The 25,443-nt window shown below is 41.7% G+C and overlaps 1 protein-coding gene across 5 annotated transcripts in view; it reads right to left on the minus strand.

Annotated features, from left to right (window-relative positions):
• SPECC1L (sperm antigen with calponin homology and coiled-coil domains 1 like) overlaps positions 1-25,443 on the minus strand; it is a 126,372-nt gene that overhangs the window by 54,105 nt on the left and 46,824 nt on the right. For all 5 annotated transcript variants that reach the window (XM_075897998.2, XM_075897997.2, XM_075897996.2 and 2 more), the window contains 4 exons: positions 13,074-13,147; positions 11,223-11,398; positions 7,434-7,597; positions 2,105-2,196 (listed from right to left, as the gene is read on the minus strand). In XM_075897998.2, the coding sequence (XP_075754113.1) occupies positions 2,105-2,196; positions 7,434-7,597; positions 11,223-11,398; positions 13,074-13,147 (506 nt within the window). The remainder of the gene's footprint in view (positions 1-2,104; positions 2,197-7,433; positions 7,598-11,222; positions 11,399-13,073; positions 13,148-25,443) is intronic.

A 25,443-nucleotide genomic window follows, 5' to 3' on the forward strand; every position in this document is an offset into this window, starting at 1 on the left:
CACTTTATTCCACCACAGAAAACAAAAACGGTTGTGCCCAGATTCATAGAAAGCAAGACTGAGCAATATGCACAGAATACTGCTATTAATGAAATCCTGTGATATTGAATGTTCTCCTCTAGCAGTTGAACAAAGGAACAGAAGGCTGGAAAGAGGACAGAACCTGGGGTACCTCAATGCATTGAACATAAATCTGGATTTCTATAATATGAATTATAATAGCCAATTTATGTCTATTAACCCTCTAATACAGGGCTACTCAACTTTGGAAGCCCCAGGGGCCACAATGATACTCACAGCACCTGTCGAGAACCACAACTTAAGTGTGGTTGCATATATATGCAAATATATGCAAACATGTTTTCAAACTAACAGGCATGAATACAATGATTAAGGCAAGACAACACAACATGCAGGCCCCATTTAAGTCAGTTCTGCTGATATTAATAAAACGCAATAGTTACCCGATTTCCAGTCATATGACAGCACTTTTAATGAGCAATGACAGTTCAGGAATTTAACTACTAAAACCCATCTCCACAGAAGACCGTTATATTGACTACTTTTTTGTTTTGGCTCTCATCTGCGCAATTTGGGAGCCAAAACAAACTGCACCACAGGCCACAAACAAATGGGCCATATGCCACATGTGAGCAGCCCTGCTCTAATACAAGTTCTACAGAGCAGCCCACAAAATTAATAAAATTACATCACAGGCTACGATCGACCCTGTACAGATATGCCCAAAGGAGACCATACTATTTTTGTGACAAAGGCCTAGAAACTTCTTCTTGATAGGTTCAAGAAGATTGACGTTAGCCTTGCAGAATACAAGAATATCAATTCTCTGTAGTTTAGTATCGGACTACACAGTTTCATTTTTCTCTGCGCAATGCATCTCGTAGTGGATCACATCTTGTATCTGGGAGTGCTACGAGGGTGCAGGAAAACCAGCGCCATGAGAGCACAGGCTGCCTCAGCAGCGTTCCTGGCATATATGCCAATATTGGAAATCGGTAGAGCAGCCACGTGGTCATCGGTGCACACATTCACAGAGAAGATGCAGCAGTAGTTGCGGCAGTACTGAGGTCTGCAGAAGTATAGTCAGGAGTCACCTTCTGACCCCCACCTCTAAGGGAACGACTAGGGATTCACCTAATCAGAATGGACATGAGCAAGCACTCGAAGAGGTTACTAACCTCGTAACTATTGTTCTTCGAGATGTGTTGCTCATGTCCATTCTACATCCCACCTACCTCCCCTTGTCGGAAGGAGCCGGCAAGAAGGAACTGAGGGGGTGGAGGAGTCATCAGGGGTATATATGCACTGGTATACTGGAGCCACTCCAGGGGTATCCCTGCCTGGCCCTATGGATACTACTAGGGGGAAAAAAGCTCTGGAATCTGTGCACACAGCGCATGTACACCTAATCAGAATGGACATGAGCAGGCACTCAAAGAAGAACCAATTATACTGGATTTTACATCTCTAGTCCTGACAACCTCTTTGGAAACGTGGAGGGAAGAGAGACATACTGCCTCTGTATCAAAGGCAAGATATGGGGAGAGGTTATTCCATGCTAACAGAATTGGGCTTTAAGGAAAATAATTTTTTTTTAAGTACCATTAGACAAAAAGTGATTTTGTCCAGCTTTACATTTCAGACAATGGAGACAATATTTTATTACTATTGCCCACAAAAATCAACCCGTGTCTATGGAATAAAGGTGGACCCCATTGGTCTGGCATTCTTGGGACCTAACTGTTCCAAATGAGGGGATTTGGCAGACCAGGGTAGGTGCCTGTTCTCCTGACATGGGCTGCCACATGTTAGGATGCCAGCCTGCACTCAGCTGTCGCTCCAGGGTTGGGGCTCCCTGTTATACTGCCCATTCCCCCTAAACACATTCGGGAACTCAGCAGAATTGCTAGTGTCCCCTACAGCACTCCTGCATCACTGCCAGATGTCCCTGTTCCTGGGCTCTGTGGTCCAGGAACATCTGTGGTTGGTGTTGGACCAAGAAGTCCCGATTAAGGGAGGTACAACCTGTACCATGATGACTTTATGCACAATTCCTTTGACAAATACCATCACAAGCACTTACCTGCATAGGAGACACAGCAGCTGCTGGGGGTGTTTTCATGGGGCTTGGACCAAGAGGAGTGCGAGGAATTGCGGCTGTGGCAGGGCTTGGAACTATTGAAAAAATAAAAAGAAAGCCATCCCAAACATGGCATGGTTATCAGTCAAATGTAGAAGTGGTCATGTAACCACATATCAAGAAAATTAAGGGCAGAACCTGACAAGTGTTCTGTTTGCTCATATTGTGCAGTGCTCATCTTTAGGAAAGCAACTTTCAAGTTTCAAAAGTGGGCCATTGGCTGTGTGCCCCCCTCATTCTCTCCTAACCTCCATATCTGGTCCCCCATTTTCCATCATAATGGTACCCTAATTCTCTCCCCCCACATGGTAGAAGCTCTCTGAACACACATTTTACCCACCTTGGCATATATTCCAACTCCACCATTCTAACTGGGTATCAGCATTTTCACACACTATTGGGAAGGGTAGAGCTAAGGTAAAAGGTATTATGTTGGAAGATGCTAACTACTGCCACCAACCAGTTATTTGATCTATAGACAATCACAGAGGTAATTGTGGGTCTGCTAACCAGATGCAAGGAACTGAGTCTCCCCTTCATCGCCCCCCTCCATTTTCCCAAATTTCCGACAGAAGTGCCATCAACTTGTGTGTAAACCTGGTTTTGCTCAGCCAGTCAGCAGATTCCTTATTACATGACTAGCAAATGATGTGAATTTCTTACCAGAAGAACAGTATTTATTTATTTAATCAACACAATTTGTCTGAGCAATCAACTTTATCCAAAGCTACAGATGAGTAAGTTTTCTGCTGATTTACTCATGTTACTTCTTCCTTTTACTAGAATTTGTTGCACAACTATTATGAACAAAATCACTACCCGACCTCAACTTAGAACTGAGGAGACTGAAAGCAACGAAGACTAACACTTAACAGGGAGAACACAAATGTAGAAATATGACTATCTACAGAATCTCCATATGACACAGATTATACTGAATCATATGAAAGGTTTTCAGGTAGCGAGTATGAAAGTGAATTGCCATTTACATTACATCTGTTTATATCACTCTGATAGTGCTAAGAGACCTTAAAGTGCATATAAAAGTAATTTAAAATGGAATTTACAACCACATTAAGGTCACTTACACTATCAGAGCAATTTAAACCAGTCTTAATATAAATGAGACTTAGGCCTTGTTTACATGGAGAGAGATAAGATCAAATTTATTAAGATTGATTTTCTAGTACTTGATTTTGGAAAGTCAAAAGTGTAGGTCTCCACTGCACACAAGAATTTGATATAATTCAACGTAGTGCATCCCCAGTCAGATGGCTACTGTCAACTTTGAGAGATGCAGTTCCTACATCCCCTTTGCATTCTGGGCTATGCTCCCCCTGCATGCTGGGTCCACAACTGTGCTGGGTGGTAAATATTGTCTGCATCCCATAATGCATTGGTCTCTCCCCCTCCCCCTTTGAAAGTAATGGCAAACAGTGTTTCTAAATCCTTTTTTCCCCCCCAATGCAGATGCCATAGCAGAATAAGGATGGAACCCATTCAGCCGTAAAGTATTATGGGAATCATATTAACCACAGTGTGCCTTATGCTGGAGTATATCCAGAGTGTATCCACGGCCAGCCAGAATGAAGACAAATCTCGGGAGGCCACAAACATACTCTTCTACAAAGCACTTGAATTCAGCAACTGGCAAATGGGACTGGCATTTGATCCTCTCTACACTTGTTTTAGTGTCAAACAGACTGGTGGGATTGCAGAGTGATGCAGCTATGAGATGATTAGCAGTGACTGCAAAACTTTCACATGCATAAGGCCACTTTTTTCCCCTAGGCTGAAGCACAAGAATACCAGAATGAGACCCCCTCTGAGAAATGAGAAGCAAATGACAATAGCTCTGCAATGCCAGAAAGCTACCGGTCAGCTGGGAACCTATTCTGAGTGGGAAATCTACAGTAGGAGGTGTTGTGATCCAAGTAGCCAAGGCAATCAATAACCTGTGTTATGGAGAGTAATGACTCTGGGAAACGTGCAGGACATAGCGGAGGACTGTGTCACAATGGAGATCCCTAACTGCGGTAGAGCAATAGATGAGATATACATCTTATCTTGGCACTCAACCACCTTGCTGAAGAATAAACTGCAAGGGGTACTTCTGATGCTGCTGCAGGCACTGATGACTCACAAGGGCCATTTCACTGACATAGAATAATAGAATACTAGGACTGGAAGGGATCTCGAGAGGTCATCGAGTCCAGTACCCTGCCCTCACGGCAGGACCAAATACTGTCTAGATCAGTGGTCTCCAACCTTTTTACACCCAAGATCACTTTTAAAAATCTCAGAACAAGCAAAGATCTACCGCCCCATCCTTCCCCCACGACCCCACCCCTTCCTTGAAGCACCACACTCTTTATTCTCCTCCTCTCCATCACTAGCAATCCCCAGCCCTTATACACTCTACACTGCCACTCCCCCCCCCCCCAATTCTTCTGTAGAAAGAGGTTTTTCCAACATTTGGCCTTTCTAGACTGGACCAAATGTTAGAAAAACCCCTTCTTTTGGAATCCCCCTTATTCCTTGTGGAAAGAGGAATATAGGGGTTACCAAAAGAACTTGTTTGCTCTTCTACTAAAAAAAGCAGAACAACAAATGCATCCTTGGATGCGGAAGAGTTTTTCTGGGATATCTCCGGAATCCTGAAAAACTCCTGCAGTCTAGCCATAACCTTGCTGGGTTGAGACAGGATGTGTGGGCTCTGGGGTGGGAATGAGGGATTTGGGTGTGGGAAGGGGTGAGAAGAGCAAGCTCTGGGAGAAAATCTGGATGAAGGAGGAGGTGAAGAAGAGGACACTGGCTCAGGGAGGAGGCTCCAGGCTAGGGAGTGTTGGGGTCAGATGGAGGGCTGTGGTACTAAGCAAGCCACAGGCTTGTGGCTGTGAGGGTGCAGGAATTTGGGTTGGGGTATATGAAGGGCTCAGGACAAGTATATGATAGGCTCAGATCTAGGGTGTGTGAGGAGGTGCAGGAGTGTTATGATGCTGTGGCCAGATGGGGGCTTGACCCCAATTGGGGGTTTGTTGGCCAGGTTTCATTTTTAAATAAAATACTGTGTCAAACACAAAAAGTTTCTACATTGTCTTTATTTCTGAGAAGGGCAGGGAACTTATTTTGAGTCAGGGGGTCACTGACCCACAGAAAAGTCAGCTGGGGCCACACAAGGGAGATGAAAAAAAACATCCTCTCAAAAACCCCACAAGCCCCACTAATGTGGCCCGAACTCTGCTGGTGGGAGCAGAGGACATGCTACTGGGGAAGGGTGCTAGTGGGTGCTGGAGTAGAGGCAGAGTGCTGCGGTGGGGGCAGGGTTCTGCAGCAGGGCACAGGGGAAAGGGTACCAGTGGGAGCAGGGGCAGGGTGCTGGGGTGGGGACAAGGTTCTGCAGAAGGAACTCTCAGAAGTGGCGCGCAGCTGCAGGACTTCTGTCCACCCCGCAAGAAGCCGGCACTACCTCCATTTTCGCTGGAGGTAAGTAGTGGGGCTTCTTGGGGGTGGAGAGAAATGGGCCTCATAATCGACTGGTTGAGCCCTCGCAACTGACCACTCGATCGTGATTGACTGGTTGGTGACCACGGGTCTAGACCATCCCTGATAGACATTTATCTAACCTACTCTTAAATATCTCCAGAGACAGAGATTCCACAACCACCCTAAGATGGTTGAGAAAGGTGCATGATGCATGTCTCTAAGAAATCCAGTCTCTTCAGAAAGCTGCAAGCTGGAACCTGATGTGCAGGGAGGATTCCTACTGGTCTCAAGACACATTAACAAGCTGTTCCAGGGAACCCCTGCTGTATAGGCACAATGGCTGCCAGAGATCACACCCGATATCCTTAACCCACTTGTTGCATGATTAAAAATGTGAACTCACCAGAAGTGACCTCCCCGACATCAGGGCCTGACTAAGACAGTCTAGGATGAGGGGATTGTCTGCCAAGTCATAAAAAGGTCCTGGCTGTCAGTGAGATCAGACACTCAGCTCACCTAATGACCATTTTTCTCCTCCTACTTATCCACTCTGTTCTCCATGCTGCTGCCTAAGGAATCCACGGACTGGCTAGGAAAGCTGATTAGGTCCTCCCTTCGGATAACATGCAGTTCATAAAAGCAGCACATTTGGGGTAATGACCCAGATCATTGTTTGCCTCCTTTGTCTTCTCATATGCCTGCCCATGCTCCATTATTTTATGAGACACTGCTGGGTTTCCCTAGCTTTATTTCTCATGAAAAGCAGGAGTTTTGAAATGGAATTTAATGGCCCTCAAAACTGACAGAATGAGCTTGGTAGTGTGGACAAAGTATTTAAAAAAAGTGACCTAAAAATTGTGGCTACATTAGCCTTAAACTTACTGTGTCGATCACCTGTTTACAACTGTGGCAGTATGCTCACAGGGGATATAATTTCTGAAGCACAGTTATGTGTGATGCATTAATCAGTCTATGTAGACTCTACTCAATTTAATGTGCTATTTTAAGCACTGGTATAGCGCACTAGGAAACTTTTAGCACATACCAGATCAGAAGATGCATTATTTCACCACATAGACAAGCCCTATATTAACAACTCATTCTATGCACACACAAAAAATATCGTTAAAGTAAACACTAAGCATTTGTGACTTTTTGCTGTCCCATGTAAACTACATTCATCTTTGAAGGAGAATAAAGGCTATAACCCAAGTCCAAATTTTCAGAACCAAGACTTTAAAGTCAGTCTCTAAATTTAAAATGTCTCACTTCCTAAAGTGCCAAGTGCCCAATAGTTGCCACTGACATAGATGAGAGAGGTAGGGATGACACGCTTTTTTGGAAAAAAAATGGTTCTAGTCATTATATAGCTTCTAGGATGCTCATTTGCAGGCATTTATGTCAGTGCCTTAAAGGAAGTACTGAATATATCCCTAAGCTGGGGACACAGCTGAGTGTACAATTGGTATTCTATTCTTGCTGAGTGAGAGTGCTGAACAAAACCATCTAATGTTCAAATCACTAGGTAAGTGACAGTGAGGGATAGAGAACATTCAACTCCTGGGGTTGGGGAAAGAGGATGAAGAGAAAGGGCAGTTACTTAACAATAATGTATTACCAGTAATGTAATTCAGTGTACGTGGTTTTGTTTCAGACAGCATCTGTAGGTTGCTATAGAGGTGTCACGCAGCTGAATTTTGAAACAGCTAGAACATCTGCTGCGTACACATCAACATACAGAATCCCCAAACATTGTACAGTTGTAACACTGGCTGAAAATAATTACCTTGTGAGGCACTGTCGAAAGATTTGATTAGTGTTTTTACAGTGGGAGTTGGCTCCGAAGAAGTGGATGACCTGCGACTCAGCCCCATTCCTTGTCTCAGAGCTGCCAAATCCCTCTCTACAGCATTCATGTAATTGTATACACGGCCACGTTCCTCTTCCTGCCTGTATACAAAAGCTAAGCCACCTTAGATACATCAGAAAAATATTTTATTTATGTCAAAAAGCACAGGCATTTAGCTTATAACTAACTTGTTATATTAACTACTTTTTGTTGTAATTTAGGTTTAGATTAATAATCAAATTAATTTAAATACCTGACAACAAGAAGCCCGAAGTGAATAAAAAGCATTCATCTATCAAGAGTCAAGGTTAACTTTCTGGAAAACACGGGACCCTAGTCTATGGCAAATCTAAAGTTTAAAAACCAATCAGTTGGAAAATAAACACACCCTGTTACATCTATTTTTGAAGGGAACAGTTTTTTATGCCTGCATAAGTAAAAAAGTTCACTGCATTTTTTTAGGGGTGGCAGTGTGTATGTTAAAGTTCACCACAGAATTGAGACTGAACTCTAGCTGCAAGCCAAAGGGACACTAAGGTTTTAGAAGGCAAGGGCCCTTTCAACCTATGTTTATGTTGATTATGACATTCACTGTCACTGTGATGGAGGATCGTTCTGTCTGGCAAAAGTACCTCCGCATGCCCATGTGGATCTGAGATGTTATTCATTGTCTCAGTTTCAGATCAAATACCATGCTAGCTACATTTTCCAACAGCAGCTACACAGTTACACTTCTTTTGGAATCTTAAAAGATTTTAAATAATCAATTTCAGCTATCTTTGACTTTTCTGATTTTAGGAAATAAATTACTAGTAGATTATTTTATCATGCTCTGCAACTAACATGGATTTAGGAAGCACTTCTGAAATCAGTATCTGAGAATGTGATGTCAGCTTGTTTTCAAGTTAACATTTAGTAGAGGATTCGGTTACAATTGTAAACACTGATTCCAAGGGGGAAAAAAATCAGTTCTAGAGGACTTGCAGCTATAGCTTGGAACCTCTTTAGTCTGCAACTCTCAGGATCTGACCAGTGATAAACTACAGAATTTTCCAAACCACGAAAAGCAATATTGTCTAGCACCATTACCAACATTTCCACTGCTTAGAAGACATTTAGGGGTAAATTAGAGCTAAATGATAGAACACAGAGCCAGGACTGGTGGCTGTAAACAAACTTTATGGGACTTTGGAAAGCTTGGCCACTAGAGATATACTTATCAGGTAGTCAACTACTCACTTCTTTCTCCCTTGCTTCCCTCCATCAGAGGCAGCAGGAGATAAGGTGGGGGAGAAGAGAGGCAGGAGCCAGGGCTTGGGGGGACCGGATTGGGGGAAGGGAGGGAAGAGCTGCAGTGTCCTGGAGCCAGCATGAGCAGGGACTGTTCAGTCCTGGCTTGCATCGGGCCCGGGAGATTGCAGAGCTGCAGCTCAGTTTTTTAAACGTAGTAAGAGCCCTCCTACATTTAAAATGCAGAGCCACAGTGGGGATAGTGAGCACCCTCCCCCCCCCCATCAGCTCATTGAACAGCTGATGGAAATTCCATCCACTACTCTACTAGCTGATTAATTGCAATTAACATCCCTATTAGCCACATACGTTAACATCTAGCTAACTAAAATCATGCCAGGCCACAAATGTTCCCAGAACAGAGTGGCAGATTAGAGTGGTTTAACCTATAATACTTTTATTCTTCCAATATATTTTACCCACCAGGGTAGTGAGCTGATACCTACCTACCAACCAACCACCACCCGCAGTTAGTCTGATTCATTTCAACTTAATGAACAGATTTTCTACAGAAACCAGAGACTTGTCATGCAAAGTATAAATTACAAACTTCCTATTTTGAACATGCAAAGATTAGGTTAGAAATATCTATCAAAAGTGGATGCTATAATATTTTGGGTTAAGGCATTAATCTCCTTATATTCCTGGTATGAGTATCTTCTAGGTCAGTAGTAATTGGGAGTTTTACTACCTGACAGACTATTCAAATTGGTAGCTTCTCTTGAAATTAAAGTGATTTGTCATCACCATCCAAGTCATCTCTTATTTTCAATTATATCCTTCTCCAATCTGCTTTCTACATCTTACATATATGCAGTACATATAAAATTCCACTACAAAAATTATTTTTTCTGACCCAGCTGTGGTGTTCAAATATTCTTTGCTTATCAGTGTTAATTTGTGTGACACTTTAAACAAGGTTTTAATCATGGGAACATGTATAAACATCACAAACATAACTAACTGCTGATTGGTCCTTTTGATTCAGACTAGAGACTAACAGTTATGCAGACCAAACAACTAAGAATCATTAAATACAAAAATAGGAAGGGAACAAGAGGTGATCAAGTCCAGTCCCCTGCCCTCACAGCACGATCAAGCACTATCTAACCTGGTTTTCAGTACCTCCAATGATGGAAATTCCACATCCTCTTTATGCAATTTATTCAAGTGTTTAACCACCCTGACAGTTAGGAAGCTTTTCCTAATGTCTAACTTAAATCTCCTTTGCTGCAATTTGAGCACATTGCTTTTTGGCTTCAACACAGAGAAATAATGGTCAGGGTTCAGGTCGGGTATTATGTTTGAGCTATATGCGCTACTGATTCTTTGAATTTTGTGCTTTTTGAAAGATGCCGGAACAACATAATTAGGGTCACTGAAAAATTACTACTATAAAAAACTCTGCACTAGTTGATGAGGTAAAGGTTTATTACTGAGGAAAACGGACAGTAACTTCAGAAAATCCAAATTACTTGTTTCCAAAATGCTACAATTCCATTTTAGATAAGCATACTATATTGCTTCTGTTCAATACACAAAAAAAGTCATTTTTTAAACAGCTCACTGTTGGAAGTTCATGGACTGATCTATGCAGTGATATCAGATTATTTTCTGATAGTGTAATTATTTTTTCCAAAAAATACCAAGTATTGGAGTAGCAACTATAACACTATGCTATACTGACAGTATAAAGTTAGCAAAAAAGATTATCCCATAGTCCAAAGAAACTGAACACTACATGTATGACTGGACAATCTCCTCTTCTTCTGAAACTGTCATTTGTAATATTCTAGTCTCAAATAAATCAATGCCATAACTAGAAATCAAATACCAGATGTGAGAATACCTAAGTTTTAAGCAGGTTGGTATGCCTATAATATTCCAAGGTTCACACTACCAGCCTATACAGGTTATCTAAAAGTAACCCTCTCTTGTAGAACTTCAAAGGATTTCTCTCTCAATTCAAGCTACAAGTTAGATTTTAACATCTTTTATATGATTAGTCTATGGTCAAAAAACAAACCTTTTCTTTTCTAATTAAGATACACTTGTGTTTTGCTCCTCTAAGATAAACAAATTTTCAATAGCACAGAAAAGACAAACTGCTTGCTTTCCCTGCCCTCTTCACGGAGGCTAAGCTCAAGTCATGGACTCTTAAAACACACTAAACTATCTTTTGTGTGTGTGTGCCAAAGTGTCAGAACTGCTATATATTCTCCACTGCAGAAAAGTAGTCAAGGAAAATAAACAACCCCCCAGAAAACATCTTTCAAAATTGTTCCTAGAAACATACCAAGAGATCTTAGGCTGAAATTATCTTGCCTCAAAAGGATAGTCTTGCTTTGACTTTCAACAGTGACAGCTAAGAAATTAACATCTCTAATCACGTAAAAGCAATATAAAAAACACAACTTCCAGTACTCATTAACATACTTGCGTGACTTTATTTCTTCCAGCTCTTTAGTGAGCTTTTCATTTTTCTCCTGAGACTCATGCAGTCTACGCTTTAGGTCTCCTATCTCCTCTTGGGCCTCAGATTTTATATCATTTGCTATGACCACTGCAGTCTGTAGATCAGCTTGGAACTGACGCCATTCTGCAGACTCCTCCTATAAATAACCAAAACTTTAAAACAGCAGCAACAAGGATGCTCAAATTAAAGAATTATCCTGATGCAAAGTTACATTGAACTTGGAGTAAAAAAATTGAAGTGGGTGATAACAGTACTCGACAGTCCAAAAGTAACACACTAAAGCAGGCATGTCCAAAGTCCGGTCTGCGGGCCAATTGCGGCCCGCGGTCGGATTTAATATGGCCCCCACTTCTCCCGGCTCCCCAGTGCTCCTTTCAACTGGCGCGCGCAGTGCAGCGCGCCGCTTCGGGCTGCGCTGCCGCCACCGCAGCGGTCCTAGACCCTGCCCTGTAGGGCACGTCTGCAGCCCCGCTCCCCCGCTTGGCTGCGGGTTCGCCCTGCCCCCGGGCCGCCGTGAGGCCAGCGTGCCCTGCGCTGTCCGATCCCACGGGACCTCCGCTTTGGGGCTGAGAGTGCGGGCACAGCCCCCGCTTCCTCCCCCCCTCTCCTGGCTACCTGGCGCTCCTCTGAACTGGAGCGCACAGTGCGCCGCTTCCGGCTGCGCCGCCGCCGTACATGGCGGCCGCTGCAGTCCTAAAGCCTGCCATGTAGGGCACGTCCGCAACCCCGCTCGGCTGCGGGTTCGCCCTGCCCCCATGCCGCCGTGAGGCCAGCGTGCCCTGCGCTCTCCTGTGCTGCAGTCCAGATCTCAGTTTCACCCTTCACATTAGTGTAGGCAAGTTTTTTTTTCCAATTGAGATGAATACATTGTAAAATCTCAGTTAATGTCAGTTGGTCTAAATCAGTTATAAATATATTTGGACACAACATGTATAGTTGGTGTTCTGTTCCTGTTCATATTTTTTGAACTTAAAAGTTGATAATATGTAATGTACTTTACAATGTTCCTGACATATATTTCAGCTTCCTGGATTTTTTTTTCATCTGGCCTTCAGATATGAAAGGCAGAGTGATTTAACACCTGTTTAGATTTGTCATCCATGTGATGAAATGAAAAGTATGCCGTTTGCAATAAACTTTGCATAAAATAGTTAATTTGCATTTAATTTTAATGGTTCAAAGAATGTCAGGCAAAATGGTCAGCCCTCACGCATGTTCACTTCTTCAAATCTGGCCCTCTTTGAAAAAAGTTTGGACACCCCTGCACTAAAGCAACAAAGCTTAAATATGAAGATAATTTCACCAGTAATCCACTGTGGGGTTTTGGAGCAGGAGAATTGAGGTGGTCCTAAATTTTTTTTAAAAAAGAAAAGTAAAAGAAAAGATATCTATTAAGTAGTAACTGTATTAACAAGACATGAAAATGTAAATCTGTCCAAATACAGTTTAGTTTTATAGTTAATTCTTTAATGATTTAAGTAAATTTAACCCAACATTACATATTTAAGTCCATCCTTGAGCTGAGGCACCTCTCCCCAGAATTCTAACTGCTTTTAAACACACAAATATTCACTTCCCCTAATTAGTAAAAGTGATCAGCCCTGTGGCACCTTGGAGACTCGTAAAATATATCATCATGAGCTTTTGAGGATAAAGCCCACTTCAGATGAGTTGGAGTAGAAATAACCGAAACTAAAGGGGGGAGAGAAAAAGGGGTGTGTGCGCGTGTGTGTGCATGCAATGAACCATCCTTATGGTGTCCCACCCACCTCTTATGGGAATTGCACCCTGGATCATAGGTGTTGACCTACCCGGAGCCTCCGGTGAAGAGTCTTTATTTCTCTTTCCATGTCATGCTTTTGGTCCTGAAGTTTTTTAACTGTATCTGGAAAGACAAGTCAAATCCACTTTAAGATAACACATTACTCAGTGATTTGTCTATGAGCTACTGAAGCCACGTACGCATTTAAGACTTCCTCGTGAAAATGCCACTTATATTTTTCATAATTAAAATAGTTTGATTATGAAAGATATAAATTATCAGAGGGGTAGCTGCGTTAGTCTGAATCTGCAAAAGCGACAAGGAGTCCTGTGGCACCTTATAGACTAACTGAAGTGTAGGAGCATAAGCTTTCGTGGGCAAAGACCCACTTCGTCAGATGCATCAATAAATTATTAATGAATGCCTATGCATGAAGTTAATAAAATATGCATTCCTAAAAATGGGTAGTTAGTGTAATCTAGCTTGATAGGATTATTATTCTAATCTGTCTGACAATGCAAAACATTTTAAAAAATACAGCCACTAAAATGTTACCTGCAAGGAAAGCACAATGACATGGGAGGATGCTGAATATTTTGATGCCATTAACCTTTACAATGGGCTGGTATGCAAAAATGAAAATAAAACCTGTGTTACCTTCAATACTATGGGGACTAATTTAGCTACAACTATTCAAGAGAGATCTTGGAGTAACTGTGATAGTTTGCTAAAAACATCCACTCAGAGTGCAGCGGTAGTAAAAACAAAACAAGGAACCAGGATGTTAGGAATCATTAAAAAGGGATAGAGAATAACACAGATATCTTATTGCCTCTATATAAAACCATGGGATGCTCACATCTTGAATCCTATCCTTTTGAGGCATATGTGAGTACAGATGTGGTCACCTCATCTCAGAGCAGATATATTGGCACTGGAAATTGTTCAGACAAGGGCAACAAAAATTAGGGGTTTGGAATGAGTCCCATATGAAAAGATTTAAACAAGATTTGGACTTTTCCACTTAGAAAAGAGGAGACGGGGGGGCGGGGGGGGGGGTGAATGGAATACAATAGGTCTATAAAATCATGACTTCTGTGAAAAAAGTGAAGAAAAGTTATTTACTTATTCACACAATATAAGAACTAGGGGGTCACCAAATGAAGTTAATAGGCAACAGGTTTATATAAACAAAAGGAAGTTTTTCTTCACTTAGCGCAGTCAACCTGTGGAACTCCGTGCCAAAGGATGTTGTGAAGACTAGGACTTTAACAGGGTTCACAAAAGAGCTAGACAGATTCATGGAGGTTAGGTCCATCAATGGTTAGCAGCTAAGATGGGCAGGAATGGTGTCCCTAGACTCTGAAAATGGATGACAGGAGAGGCATCATGTGATGGTTACCTGTTGTGTTCCCTCCCTCTGGGGCATCTGTATTGGCCACTGTCGGCAGACAGGGTACTGGGCTAGATGGACCTTTGGTCTGACCCAGTATGGCCATTCTTATGTTACCACACCTACAGATTCACACTTCAATTTCCTGCTGCAAGACAGCTGCAATCAGAAGGGACTCCCTTGTTCTTTCAAGAGGAATCAAAAAACTCCAATTCTTGTTTGAGAGAAGCATGAGGGGCAAACATAACAGTATATTCAATGAGATCATAAGATGTTCACTCAAATATGTCAGCAACTACACAAAGGGTATGTAGTTTGACCACCACTAATTCCTAATCTGGCGTCTGACAGACTGACTGCTGTGATTATTATTCATTTGTTGCTTTATTCAATGCACAAGAGAACAGCATGATTGATTATTCCATTCTTATAATTGAGTAACTGATGAAGAAAGACATGGAATACATTTCTCATTCACTACCACTTCACTGATCCTTGAATCTTGGGTGCACATTATTTCTGTGGTATTGTATGCATATGCAAAGATGCAGAGCCTCTTGATTTGTAGGACCACCATGATAGATCATGATTTTAAATTCAGGTTTATTATACCAAAAGCAGTTATGAAGCAAATATCTTGCATTTATATTGACAGTGCTCTTCCTAATGAAGGGTGCAGACATCCAATGCAGTGGTTTCCAAACTTTTTTATACTGTGGACCAGCAAACCCATTCACAAATAAATATGCAATTATCAAATAAAATGTTGCTTGTCTAACATGTGGTGGGCAGCTGCCACGGCAGAAGCAACTGTTTAGAGCAGCTTTGGGAGCCAAGGTACACCCTGGCCCCTCTCAGCCCCCTAGTGCCAGCCCTAATCCCTAAAGTCCCCTACCCCTCGACTCCCCACCCAGCACCAGCTACTGATCCCAGAGTCCTCTGCAGTCAACCCCCACCCCAGTGCCAGCCTCCCATCCTCAGAGCCCCCCAGTACCAGCCTCCCCCCACCATCCTAAAGCCTCAGCGCCAGTCCCAGGTCCCTTATAGTCCCTTACCGCAAGACCCCCAAGTGCCAGCTCCTGTTTCCAAAGCTCCACTGCACCCAACTCCTCCAGAACCCTCTCCCAGGGCCAGCCCTACCCCCATAATCCCGCACTACTAGCCCTGCTCCCAGAGCCAGTGCCCCACCCCAGATGCCCCTTCAATATCAGTCCCCATACCTTTTAGAGTCCAAACCTCTTACAGCTCCCCAATACTAACACCACCCCCAGATTCCCCTCCAAGCACTAGCCTCACTCTCAGAATCCCCCAGTGCCTGCCCCCCTCCCAGCTGAGCACTTCTGCCCAGGTCACAGCTGCTCTAAGGATACCATGTCAGGCTTCGCACAGCCCTCCTCCTGTGCAGCGAAACGCTCTTCCATGTCTGAGAGGAGACCCCACCCCCGACTAGTGCTGGTTGGCTGAAAGGTGGGGCAGGACAAATCTATTCCAAAAGTGGCAGTGGGAGGGGAAGTGATAGGCAGTGTACCCCAGCCCTGGCCCCCAGAACCGCTGCAGCCTGGCAGCCGGCAATTTGTAGTCCAGCACCCGTCTGCAGACTGGCAGTTGGGAACCACTGATCCAATGCATTAAGCTGTTTAAATTCCAAGACCTTGGCAAAAATTTCAGAGTAGTAGGCACAAGCCTTCTGATAATTTACAATAAATATAAATTTAAACTAAATTAACAAAATGTAAAGTGCGATTCTTGTTCTGTTGTGAAAAATCTGAACTTCCCAACAGGTTTATTTGGTTATCAGTTCCAATTCGTTTCAAGGGTAATTATGCAACACAGGATTCTTTTTAGATCCTTACATTCTAGTAGTGTTCTTGCCTGCTTCCCCCATTTTTAAAACTAAGCTCTCTACTTGGGCACCCTAAACAACCCTCTTGGTGGAGAGCTTTTTTTTAGTATTACAAGAAATTTTAAAAACAGGATATGGTAAACTAAATAAAAAATGCTACGCAAAAAACAGTCACATGAGGCTATTCCATGTCACATCATTTAAACCCGATATTAATTTGGAGACACTATTTGGGCAAAGGTAGATTGATCTTCTGGAGGCTGACAACTTTGGATTCAGAAGCTGTGTGTCATGTCAATAGTACTAACTACAGACCCTTTTGATGCCACTGGTATTTTCTTTGTAAGAACGATATAATCCCCCAAGGGACTCAGAAAAACCCCCAACATTTCAGGCTTGGAATAGTTCAAACACTTCAGACACACAGAATATATAGTTCTGTAAAATAGCTCTAGATGCTAAAGTTGCACATCTAGCTGACCTTTCAACATTGGACGTGGAAAGCTAATTAACAGTGAGGGTCACTCAAATCACACAGTACCATATTGTTTAAACATCAAAAAAAATTGGGAAACTTTGCTAGGCTTCGTACAAAAGGAGGAATTAGCACTGATAGCTTCAGCCTAATCAAAAAGTTAACTTGCAGGGTTGCCTCTTTTAGGTTAAAAGTGACAAAGTCCAATAAAGATCTGAGAATAGGGTTTTCAAGATTACATAAAGTCTACAATTTCTTCAATATTGAAAACTCTACCAAACTTCTCATACTTGCTTGCAAAAGATTATCAGGAGTGTGGAACTTCAGTGCTGGGGTGGGGGAGGCAATTTCAGACAATTCAAGGGGATTTTTTTTTTTTTTTAAACAATTGACTTTTTTCACTCCTAAAAAAATGAGTCATAAGTGGTCTAAAAATAAACAAAAAATAGAAAAATAAACACCATGAACCGGAAAACCTAAATGTGTTCTAGAGTTAAGAATGGGTGATGCCATTGTTTTAAGCTGTTTGTGAGATATGAGACACACACCATTAAATTTTAGTACATTTGTGCTTTGAAGTTCAATACAATAGCCTGAATATTCTCCAGCAACTATAAACAGTGCAATTTTACAGTAATTGTTTAGTTTCTTCTAAATTGTATTAAGAGATGGGAGAAGAAACACCAAGAAATGAAAAATCATGAGCACTCTAAAAATTCATGCAACTTTAAAAAAGAAATTCACATTTTTCTTTTTTGTATTCCCCCCATTGCCATCCCAAATGCATGCACATAATTTAAATACATAGAATATATAAGTGCCAACTTCCCTGTATACCTACTGTGGGTTAACCCCCGACTGTCTGTATTCACTGTGTCAAGACCCTTCCCAGATCCCAATGAGCTCCATTTGAGAGAGTGATGCTGCTGCCACTGCCAAGCTCAAAAAAAGATACAACTGCAACATACAAACCTTGTGATAATGCAGCTATAGCTTCTAGAGATAGAACAGGGAAACTGTAGGTATATCAGTCAAACTTCCTGAGCTGCATGAATATTTCTATTTTTCAATAATTTTTTTTTAAGAGCAAGTCAGTCAGTTGTATGAGGATACAACGTAGCTGGAAATAAGTGCTATTGCAATATTAGATTACGATTTGTAATTAATTAGGTTATGCATGTAGGTTTTTTAAATTGACTTGTTTCAGTGATTATTTCACTTGAATTATACAAAACTGTTAAAGGTAAAGAACAAAATATTGAAAAATAGTGAATTGTATTTTTATGTACCCAAATTGGCAAATATCTGACACTACAAGACAAAGTTTAATATTAAACACCCTGATTTCAATACTTTAATACATTTTAAATTAGTTAAAAATGTTAGTGTTAAGACATCTGTATTATTTCATATTATAAACATAAGTTACAATCTTTGCTCAACAATCATAATTCAGTTACAATTGAGTCCACTTATACAGATTCGCTGAGGATATTTTTCAAGACTTTTTGAATTAAGATGCTGAAAAAACTAGTTCTGAAGTCTTATCAGTTTGCATGCAGTGTTCTATGTTTGAATGCACCAGGCCATATAATGGAAACAATCATTCTATAACAGTGGTCTCCAACCTTTTTAAGTACAATATCACTTTTTGAATTTAAGTCAGTTCAGGATCTACCTGAAACCCAAATACCCCTGCCCACCCCTTTGCCAAAGCCCCATCTTCCTCATTCTGAGACGATGGGGTACAGGGGAGGGAGTCAGAGTGACATGAGCACCCGTGGCCTCTGTCTCCCTGCACAACAAGCAGGCAGTTCCCAGACTGCAGCTCCTGAGCAGGAGCAGCAGGGCAGTGTGGGAAGGGGCAGCTGAAGTGCTAGCACTTGATAGCCTCCCAGCCAAACCACTCAGAATCACCTGTCAGACGCTCCAAGATCTACTGGTTGGTGTCCACTGTTCTACAACTACTGCCATGATCAGTGCTGTGCCTTCTCCCATAACATTTTAAGATTTACACTACTAGATTTTCTGGTATTTCATTGAAGAACAAGCTTTTGAAATAGGGAAGCAAAGCTTGCAACTGAATTATTGAAGACAGAAACCCCCACTTATAACAAACTTCTGCATATTGAAGAATGAGTACTGATTCCTCTGTTGTGAGTAAACACTAGCATATGATGACTGATCAATTAGATGCTGGAAAACGACATGGTACAAAAGACAAGCAATGCTTTTTCAGCATAAGTTTTGAGATCGTCTAACTATAATTTCAAATACAGTTGGGGTTTTCACACTTTTTTTAGTCATCAGAAATAAAGGCCATTTCACTGGTTTGATATTTGGAACAATACTCAAGAAGCTTCTTCTAACTAGTATTTGTCATTGTCTAGCAAACCATGGAGTCTATATGTTGTGTATATGAATCAAAGATTCTTAGTCCCTTGGGCCAATCTAAAATAAAATCTTATAGGCAATCAGCAAAAGGATTCCATCTTTCTTCATGGGTAGTATTTGCCTCTTTTCAAGTAATCTGACAATTTTAAAATAAGTGCAGTCAGGCGTTCTTATTTGCTTGCAAAACTTCACTCATCTTAGCCATACTGGATGCATTGTTTGTAACAGAATAAACCACATGGCATTTGCATCCTCTCACTGAGAAACACTAGAAACCGTAGAATATTCAAATGAGTATGATATGAAGAAAAATGCTTGTCCCACAAGAAAATATTATTTCTCCCAATATTTGTAACAGTGGAACCTCAACCTTACAAACACTGGAGTTATGAACTAACCAGGGAACCACACACCTCACATGGAACCAGAAGTATACAATCAGGCGGCAACTCAGACAAAAAGAAAGCAAATAGTATAGTACTGTAAAAAACACCTCCCAAAAAAAGGGAAAGCAGAATTTCTCTTCAGCATAAGTTTCAAAGCTGTATTAAGTCAATGTTCAAATATTCATTCAGTATTTATTGCCTGGGTTTTAGAGAGATAATTTGTTTTTTGTTTGGTTTTTATATTAAGAGAATGGCTACTAGACTTTATTTTGCATATTTATTTTAACAAGGCTTTCGGTTCATTTTATTTAGTTTTTCGAAGCCAATATCCAAAACCAGAGTAAAAACGCCATCTAGTGTGGTTTCTAAAAAACACAGGCGAAGCGCTACTGGGAATTTTTGCACCTACTATAAAAAACATCCACACAATAATTCTGGCATTTGTTACTTTTCATGCATGACCTGATACACTTAATTTTCTTTTATAGTAATTTTCATGCTTATACAATAGGGAAAAAAATTAACAAGTTAAAGGGAAAGTCTGTCACAATGATTAAACACAGTTTTTAAAGAGCTACTCGCATGGAACATTTTCCCTGTTCTCACTTTCTTCTGTGATAACTTTGGTATTCTCAAACATGTACTGGTTGATAAGAACCTATAGTAAGAATCTTTTCCAATAATGATTTCACAGTTACTGCTCATAGTGATTAGATAGTTTCATGAGGAATGCAATTGTAGATAAAACTAAACAAAGTTTGAAATTCATGCTCAGATTGTTGTAATACATTTCTTGAAGTACTCCTAGTTCCATCTTTTTAGGTTCTGGAACGGGGGTCGGCAACCTTTCTAAATCAAAGAGCCAAACTACATCAAAATTCAGATCAAGTGATCAACAAAGATCTGTGTAAGAATGACCATTTTCATGACTGAAAATATACAACTTATTATTGATAATTGATATGATTAATAATAGCACAATGTTTTACTTATATCACAGACTTTATTTAATGGGACTTCTGCTGCTGCTTCTTTTCGTACAGTTCATTCACATTTACATCATATTGTCAAATCCAGCTTCATGCACACATTCATACTGTCTTCTGTCAATCGTATGGCAGGAAGCTAAGGATGTAGGGGTGCAGGAGTCTGGGTTGAGGTGAATGAGGGGCTCAGGACAGGGGATTTGGAAGTGTTATGGCAGGGGACTAGCGGTGTGGAACTGCAGAAGTTTGGGGATGTGGACATAGGATGTGCTCAGGGCAGGAGGTTTAGTTTGATGGACTCAGGGCAAGGGGTTGGGACAAAAGGGGGGTGCGGGAGTGTTATGGCAAGGGATTGGAGATAGGGGTGCAGAAGTTTGGGGATATGGGACTATGAGGGGTTCAGGACAGGGTGTTCAGGTTTATGATGGGCTCAGGATTGGTGTGGGGGGGGGGGGTGCAGGAGTGTTATGATACCGTGGCCAGAAAGGGGCTAGGCCAGGCTTCATTTTTAAAATAAAGTAAATTATTATGTTCAAACACAAAAGGTTTCAATATTGTCTTTACTTATGGCAGGATTGGGGAAAACTTTTTTGGGTTGGGAACCACTAACGCCCGGGGGGGGGGGGGGGGGAATCAGTCAGGAACCATACAAGTGAGAAGCAAGCAAGCAAGCAAGCAAACAAAAAACCAAACCACGCCCCTCCAAAACCCCCCCAACCCTCAGGGAGGACCAATTTACTCTTTTGGGATTCCAGGGTTAGTGGATATTGTGGGACTGCCTAAGCTCTAGGATGGGGGCCAAAAATGAGGGGTTAAGTGTGCGGGACAGGGCTGCAGGTGAATGGGATGAAGCAGGACTACTCAACCTTGGAAATCCAGGGGGAAGGGGGCAGGGCATAACGATACTCAAAGAACATGCCAAGGGCCGCAAGTTAAGTATGGTCGCATATACATGAGGATAGCTTTTTTCACACTGAGGGGCATCAAAACAAAGATTAAGGCAAGACTACACAAAACACAGGCCCTATTTAAGTCAGTTCTGCTGATATTAATAAATGCACTATTAACCGATTTCCATCCATATGGCAGCACTTTCAATGGGCAATGACAGTCCAAGAATTTAAAACATGTATCAACAGAAGACCATTATGTTGACTACTTTTTGTTTTGGCTCCCATCCAGGAGCCGCATGTTGAGCCCCATGTAAACCCAAACTGCACCGTAGTCCCCAAACAGACAGGTTATGGGCCACATGCAGCTTGTAGGCTGCATGCTAAATAGCCCTGGAACAGAGGTTAAGGATAAGGATGTTAAGGACTAGTTGACTATCCGATAAGCAAATGCCTGCGTGTAGCCTGGAGTCAGCTGGACTTCCCGCTGGCCCCAGGGTGCATGCGGAGTTCTGCATTCCTCCTTTGAAAGGTACAACAGTACCAGCAGGAGGAATGCAGAAGTGCCTATCAACCAGTCAATGGAAATTCCACTGACTACTCGACTAGTAAATTACTCCATAGTTAACATCCTTAATTCAGGACCTGGGAGTGAGGTGGGGTGTAGGAGAGGCTGAGGGTACAAGATCTGGCCAGGGGAGGCAGTAGGAGCAAGCAGGGGGGGGATGGTAAGTGAAGGAGATGTGGGGTCTGAGCATGAGGTGTGGGGGGGGGAGGGCACTTACTGCTTTCATACCACATAACACGGCCTCCCGCCTCTCCCACTTGCCAGGAGAAATTTTCCAGGAAGGAGCTGCAGGGGAAGCATCCAGGACGTGTCCTGGGAAAGAAAAATGGCAGCACGCACGGAGCCATTTTTGGTTCCACCTTTTTCCTTCATGCCGGAGGAGGGCAGGTGGGGGGGGGGGGGGGGGCAAGGGGGGAAGAGAAATGGAAGTGCATGGAGCCATTTTTCACTCTGCTTGTTCCTCACATGCTGGATTGGGTGGGGAGTCTTGGGGCTTTTTCTCTGCCCTCCCCCTCAGGAAGCCAGGGCTGGCATTCCAATCTTGTAGGGGGCCATATGTTGCGGCTCCAGAAGAGCTGTATCTGACTCTGCAGTGAGCCATAGGTTGCTGACCCCTGTTCTAGAAGCTATTCAGAGCAAGACACTGAACTTCAGCACTTAAGCTTCTCAAGTCAGTCCATTATTTATTTCTGCTGCTCATTAAGTTGAATTCATTTCAAAATCTTATTCCAATTTCAGTTATGAAGTACAACCTCCTACCTTTATGGACTCGTGTCTATGAACTCTCCAATTGTTCGTTAATATTCTGCCTCTATTTATAGCTTTGCACAACAACCCCCTCATTTACATTTAGCTCTGAGGAGAAAATGTGCTGAATGCTGAGCTACAACAGTCACTCTATTCCAGTGGCTCCCAACCTCTGAGCATACGGACCCCTTTTCAATCCATTAAAATTTTACAGACCTCCGAAACAATATAGTTTTCAAACATTCCATTACTTGATGACATGTATACTATTTCATGTTATACAAATGAATAATAGTGAGATATACAGGGAGTCTACATTGAAATGTAACAACTTTGAGGAGCCACATATTTTTATTGAATAATGCAAACAGAAGAATATGTACATAACTCATAATTAACATGCTTAAGTTACATTAGGTATATGGGTACACATTAGGGTCACATTCAACATGTGCACCATTCGTAGCACAGACTGTCACACCGATGCTGTTTCCCGCCACACATTGTCTAACATCGCAGGTGTCAATCTGAAACATGGAAGAACATAAGGATAGAAACTTAGATATACAATGTGGTATCTGTGCAAAATTCAACACTCATGTTCATACATAAAAATTAATGCTTCAAGTTGTTACATTTCAGTGTGGACACCCAGTATTTTACTTACTTAATGAGGTGGCTGGTGCTGTAGAGTGGATCACAGAACACAGGTGTCTGGTTGCATTGATGACAGTCTCAGCCTTAGATCCAATTCCATGTTGAGTTGCCTCCAGTACTTCTATTTTAATGCAACCAGCACAGAAAAATCCAGTCTCACAAATATAAGTTGTTGGAAAAGGCATCAAGTATTTTGCAGCCTTGTAAGAAAATTCTGGATAGTCAGTAACAACTTGTAGCCAAAAGTCAGTCAGGGGCTTTTGTCTGAAGACAAGCTTCAACGAGTTGCCATAGTATAGTTCAGCGAGACTGTCCTGTTTTTGGGATGTCAAACTTGTGTTTATGGCGTTAGCAAGGTCCACAAATGGATTTCTGATCCAATCGTTCATGTCAATAATAGGAAAGGACTCATGGTGCTGTACTTTGAGATTTTGGCAAGTGTTCTGACTTTACATCATCTGTGAGTAGCATTTCTGAGCTGGCGAAAAAGTTGGACAGATTTGGGAAAGAATCATAGCTGGACTGATCAAGTTGCGATGTCCACAGGCCCAACTTCTTGATCACAGCAGCAATTTGTCATGGATATGGAAGATGGTCAGAGCTTTTCCATGAAGACTTAGATTAAGCCCATTTAGGTAGTTGAAGATATCGCGTAAGTAAGCCAACTTAGCTAGCCAAGGAAACTCAATGAGGTAATGAGAAAGTCCAAATGAAGGTCCAGCAAAAAATCCTCACTTCGTCATGCAATTCAAACAGGCACGAGAGAACTCTTCCTCTCGAAAGCCAGAGAATTTGTGTGAAGTTGGTTGTGATCACTGCCCACCTTATCACACAAAGCAGCAAATAGATGGGCCTTGATTAAATTGACAATCTTCACCGACTCTTCTAAAACCATTCTTAGGTCAGCAGGCTTTTTTTCTTTTCTTTTTTTTTTTTAAACTGAGCACTTCCCTGTGAGTGATTCAGTGAATGAATGCAGCTAAGGGTGTTACTGCTTTAACTAGAGTAACTACTCTGTTGTATTGGCAGGTCATTGCACGAGCCCCATCAGTGCTGATCTACACACATTTTGGCAGTCTATATGATACTCCCTCATGAAATCACTCAACACAATCAAAAACTGCCCACACATGCACTGGCGAGGCTGAGATTTGCAAAAGAGAAAGTCCTCTTGGACCTCTCTGTTGTGTTTATCTCTGACAACTAACAGGAGGTTTGAATGGTATGTGATACCTTTTGACTCCATTTGCAAAGAACAGAAAGTGACTTTTCCCACACATTCTCAGTCAGTTGTTTCTTAACATTGGACCTTTTTGTCAATTATGCGCCAAACTTAGAGAAATTAAACCGATTTTTGCCAGCCTTGTCTCAGCTTTGCACTCAGCATCTCCTCTGCTGCAGGTAATATCAATTCCTCTCCAATGGTGTGTAGCTTTCTTGCCTCGGCTATGAGTTGAGCCACCTGATAAGAGACTTCCACTGCCTTAGCATTGTCACTGCCTGTGGCTATGTGATAAATTTCTTACTTGCCTTAAATTCTTTGAGTTTGTTCTCAAAAAAGTCAGTTGGCTTAGAAACATATTTGCCATATTTCATTTCAATGCGATGCTGAAGATTAGCTGGTTTTAAGCTCTCATTTAACACCTTCTTACAGAGTAAGCATAATGGATGTGGTTCAGATTTATTGCTAGTTCATGTAAACCTTAACTCCAAGTATACACTGCTATATTTTCGTGTTTTCCATTTACTTTGTGTTTGTTTTGAAGTGGAATTTGACATTGCACAATGGTCTCCGGGTTCTTTTCTTTTCAGAGTCCCTGTTTTGATTTACTGATCCATTTTTGCTTGCCCAACTAAACTCTTCCCATTACTCTAATTGTACTAGAACTGTTAGAGCAGGGTGATGTATTCATGTTACATGATCACAGAACTAAGTATTTAATATATTTATCATTACGCAACATATGAATATTAACTAACGTGTTTTTATATACTATACATTTATTTTAATTTCTATTTTAAACTTTCCATGGACCCCCTGAAGTACCATCACAAGGGACAGGGATAGTTCAGTGGTTTG

Source organism: Pelodiscus sinensis, chromosome Z, assembly GCF_052426305.1.
Source record: "Pelodiscus sinensis isolate ZL-2025 chromosome Z, ASM5242630v1, whole genome shotgun sequence".
Taxonomy (NCBI): Eukaryota; Metazoa; Chordata; order Testudines; family Trionychidae; genus Pelodiscus; species Pelodiscus sinensis.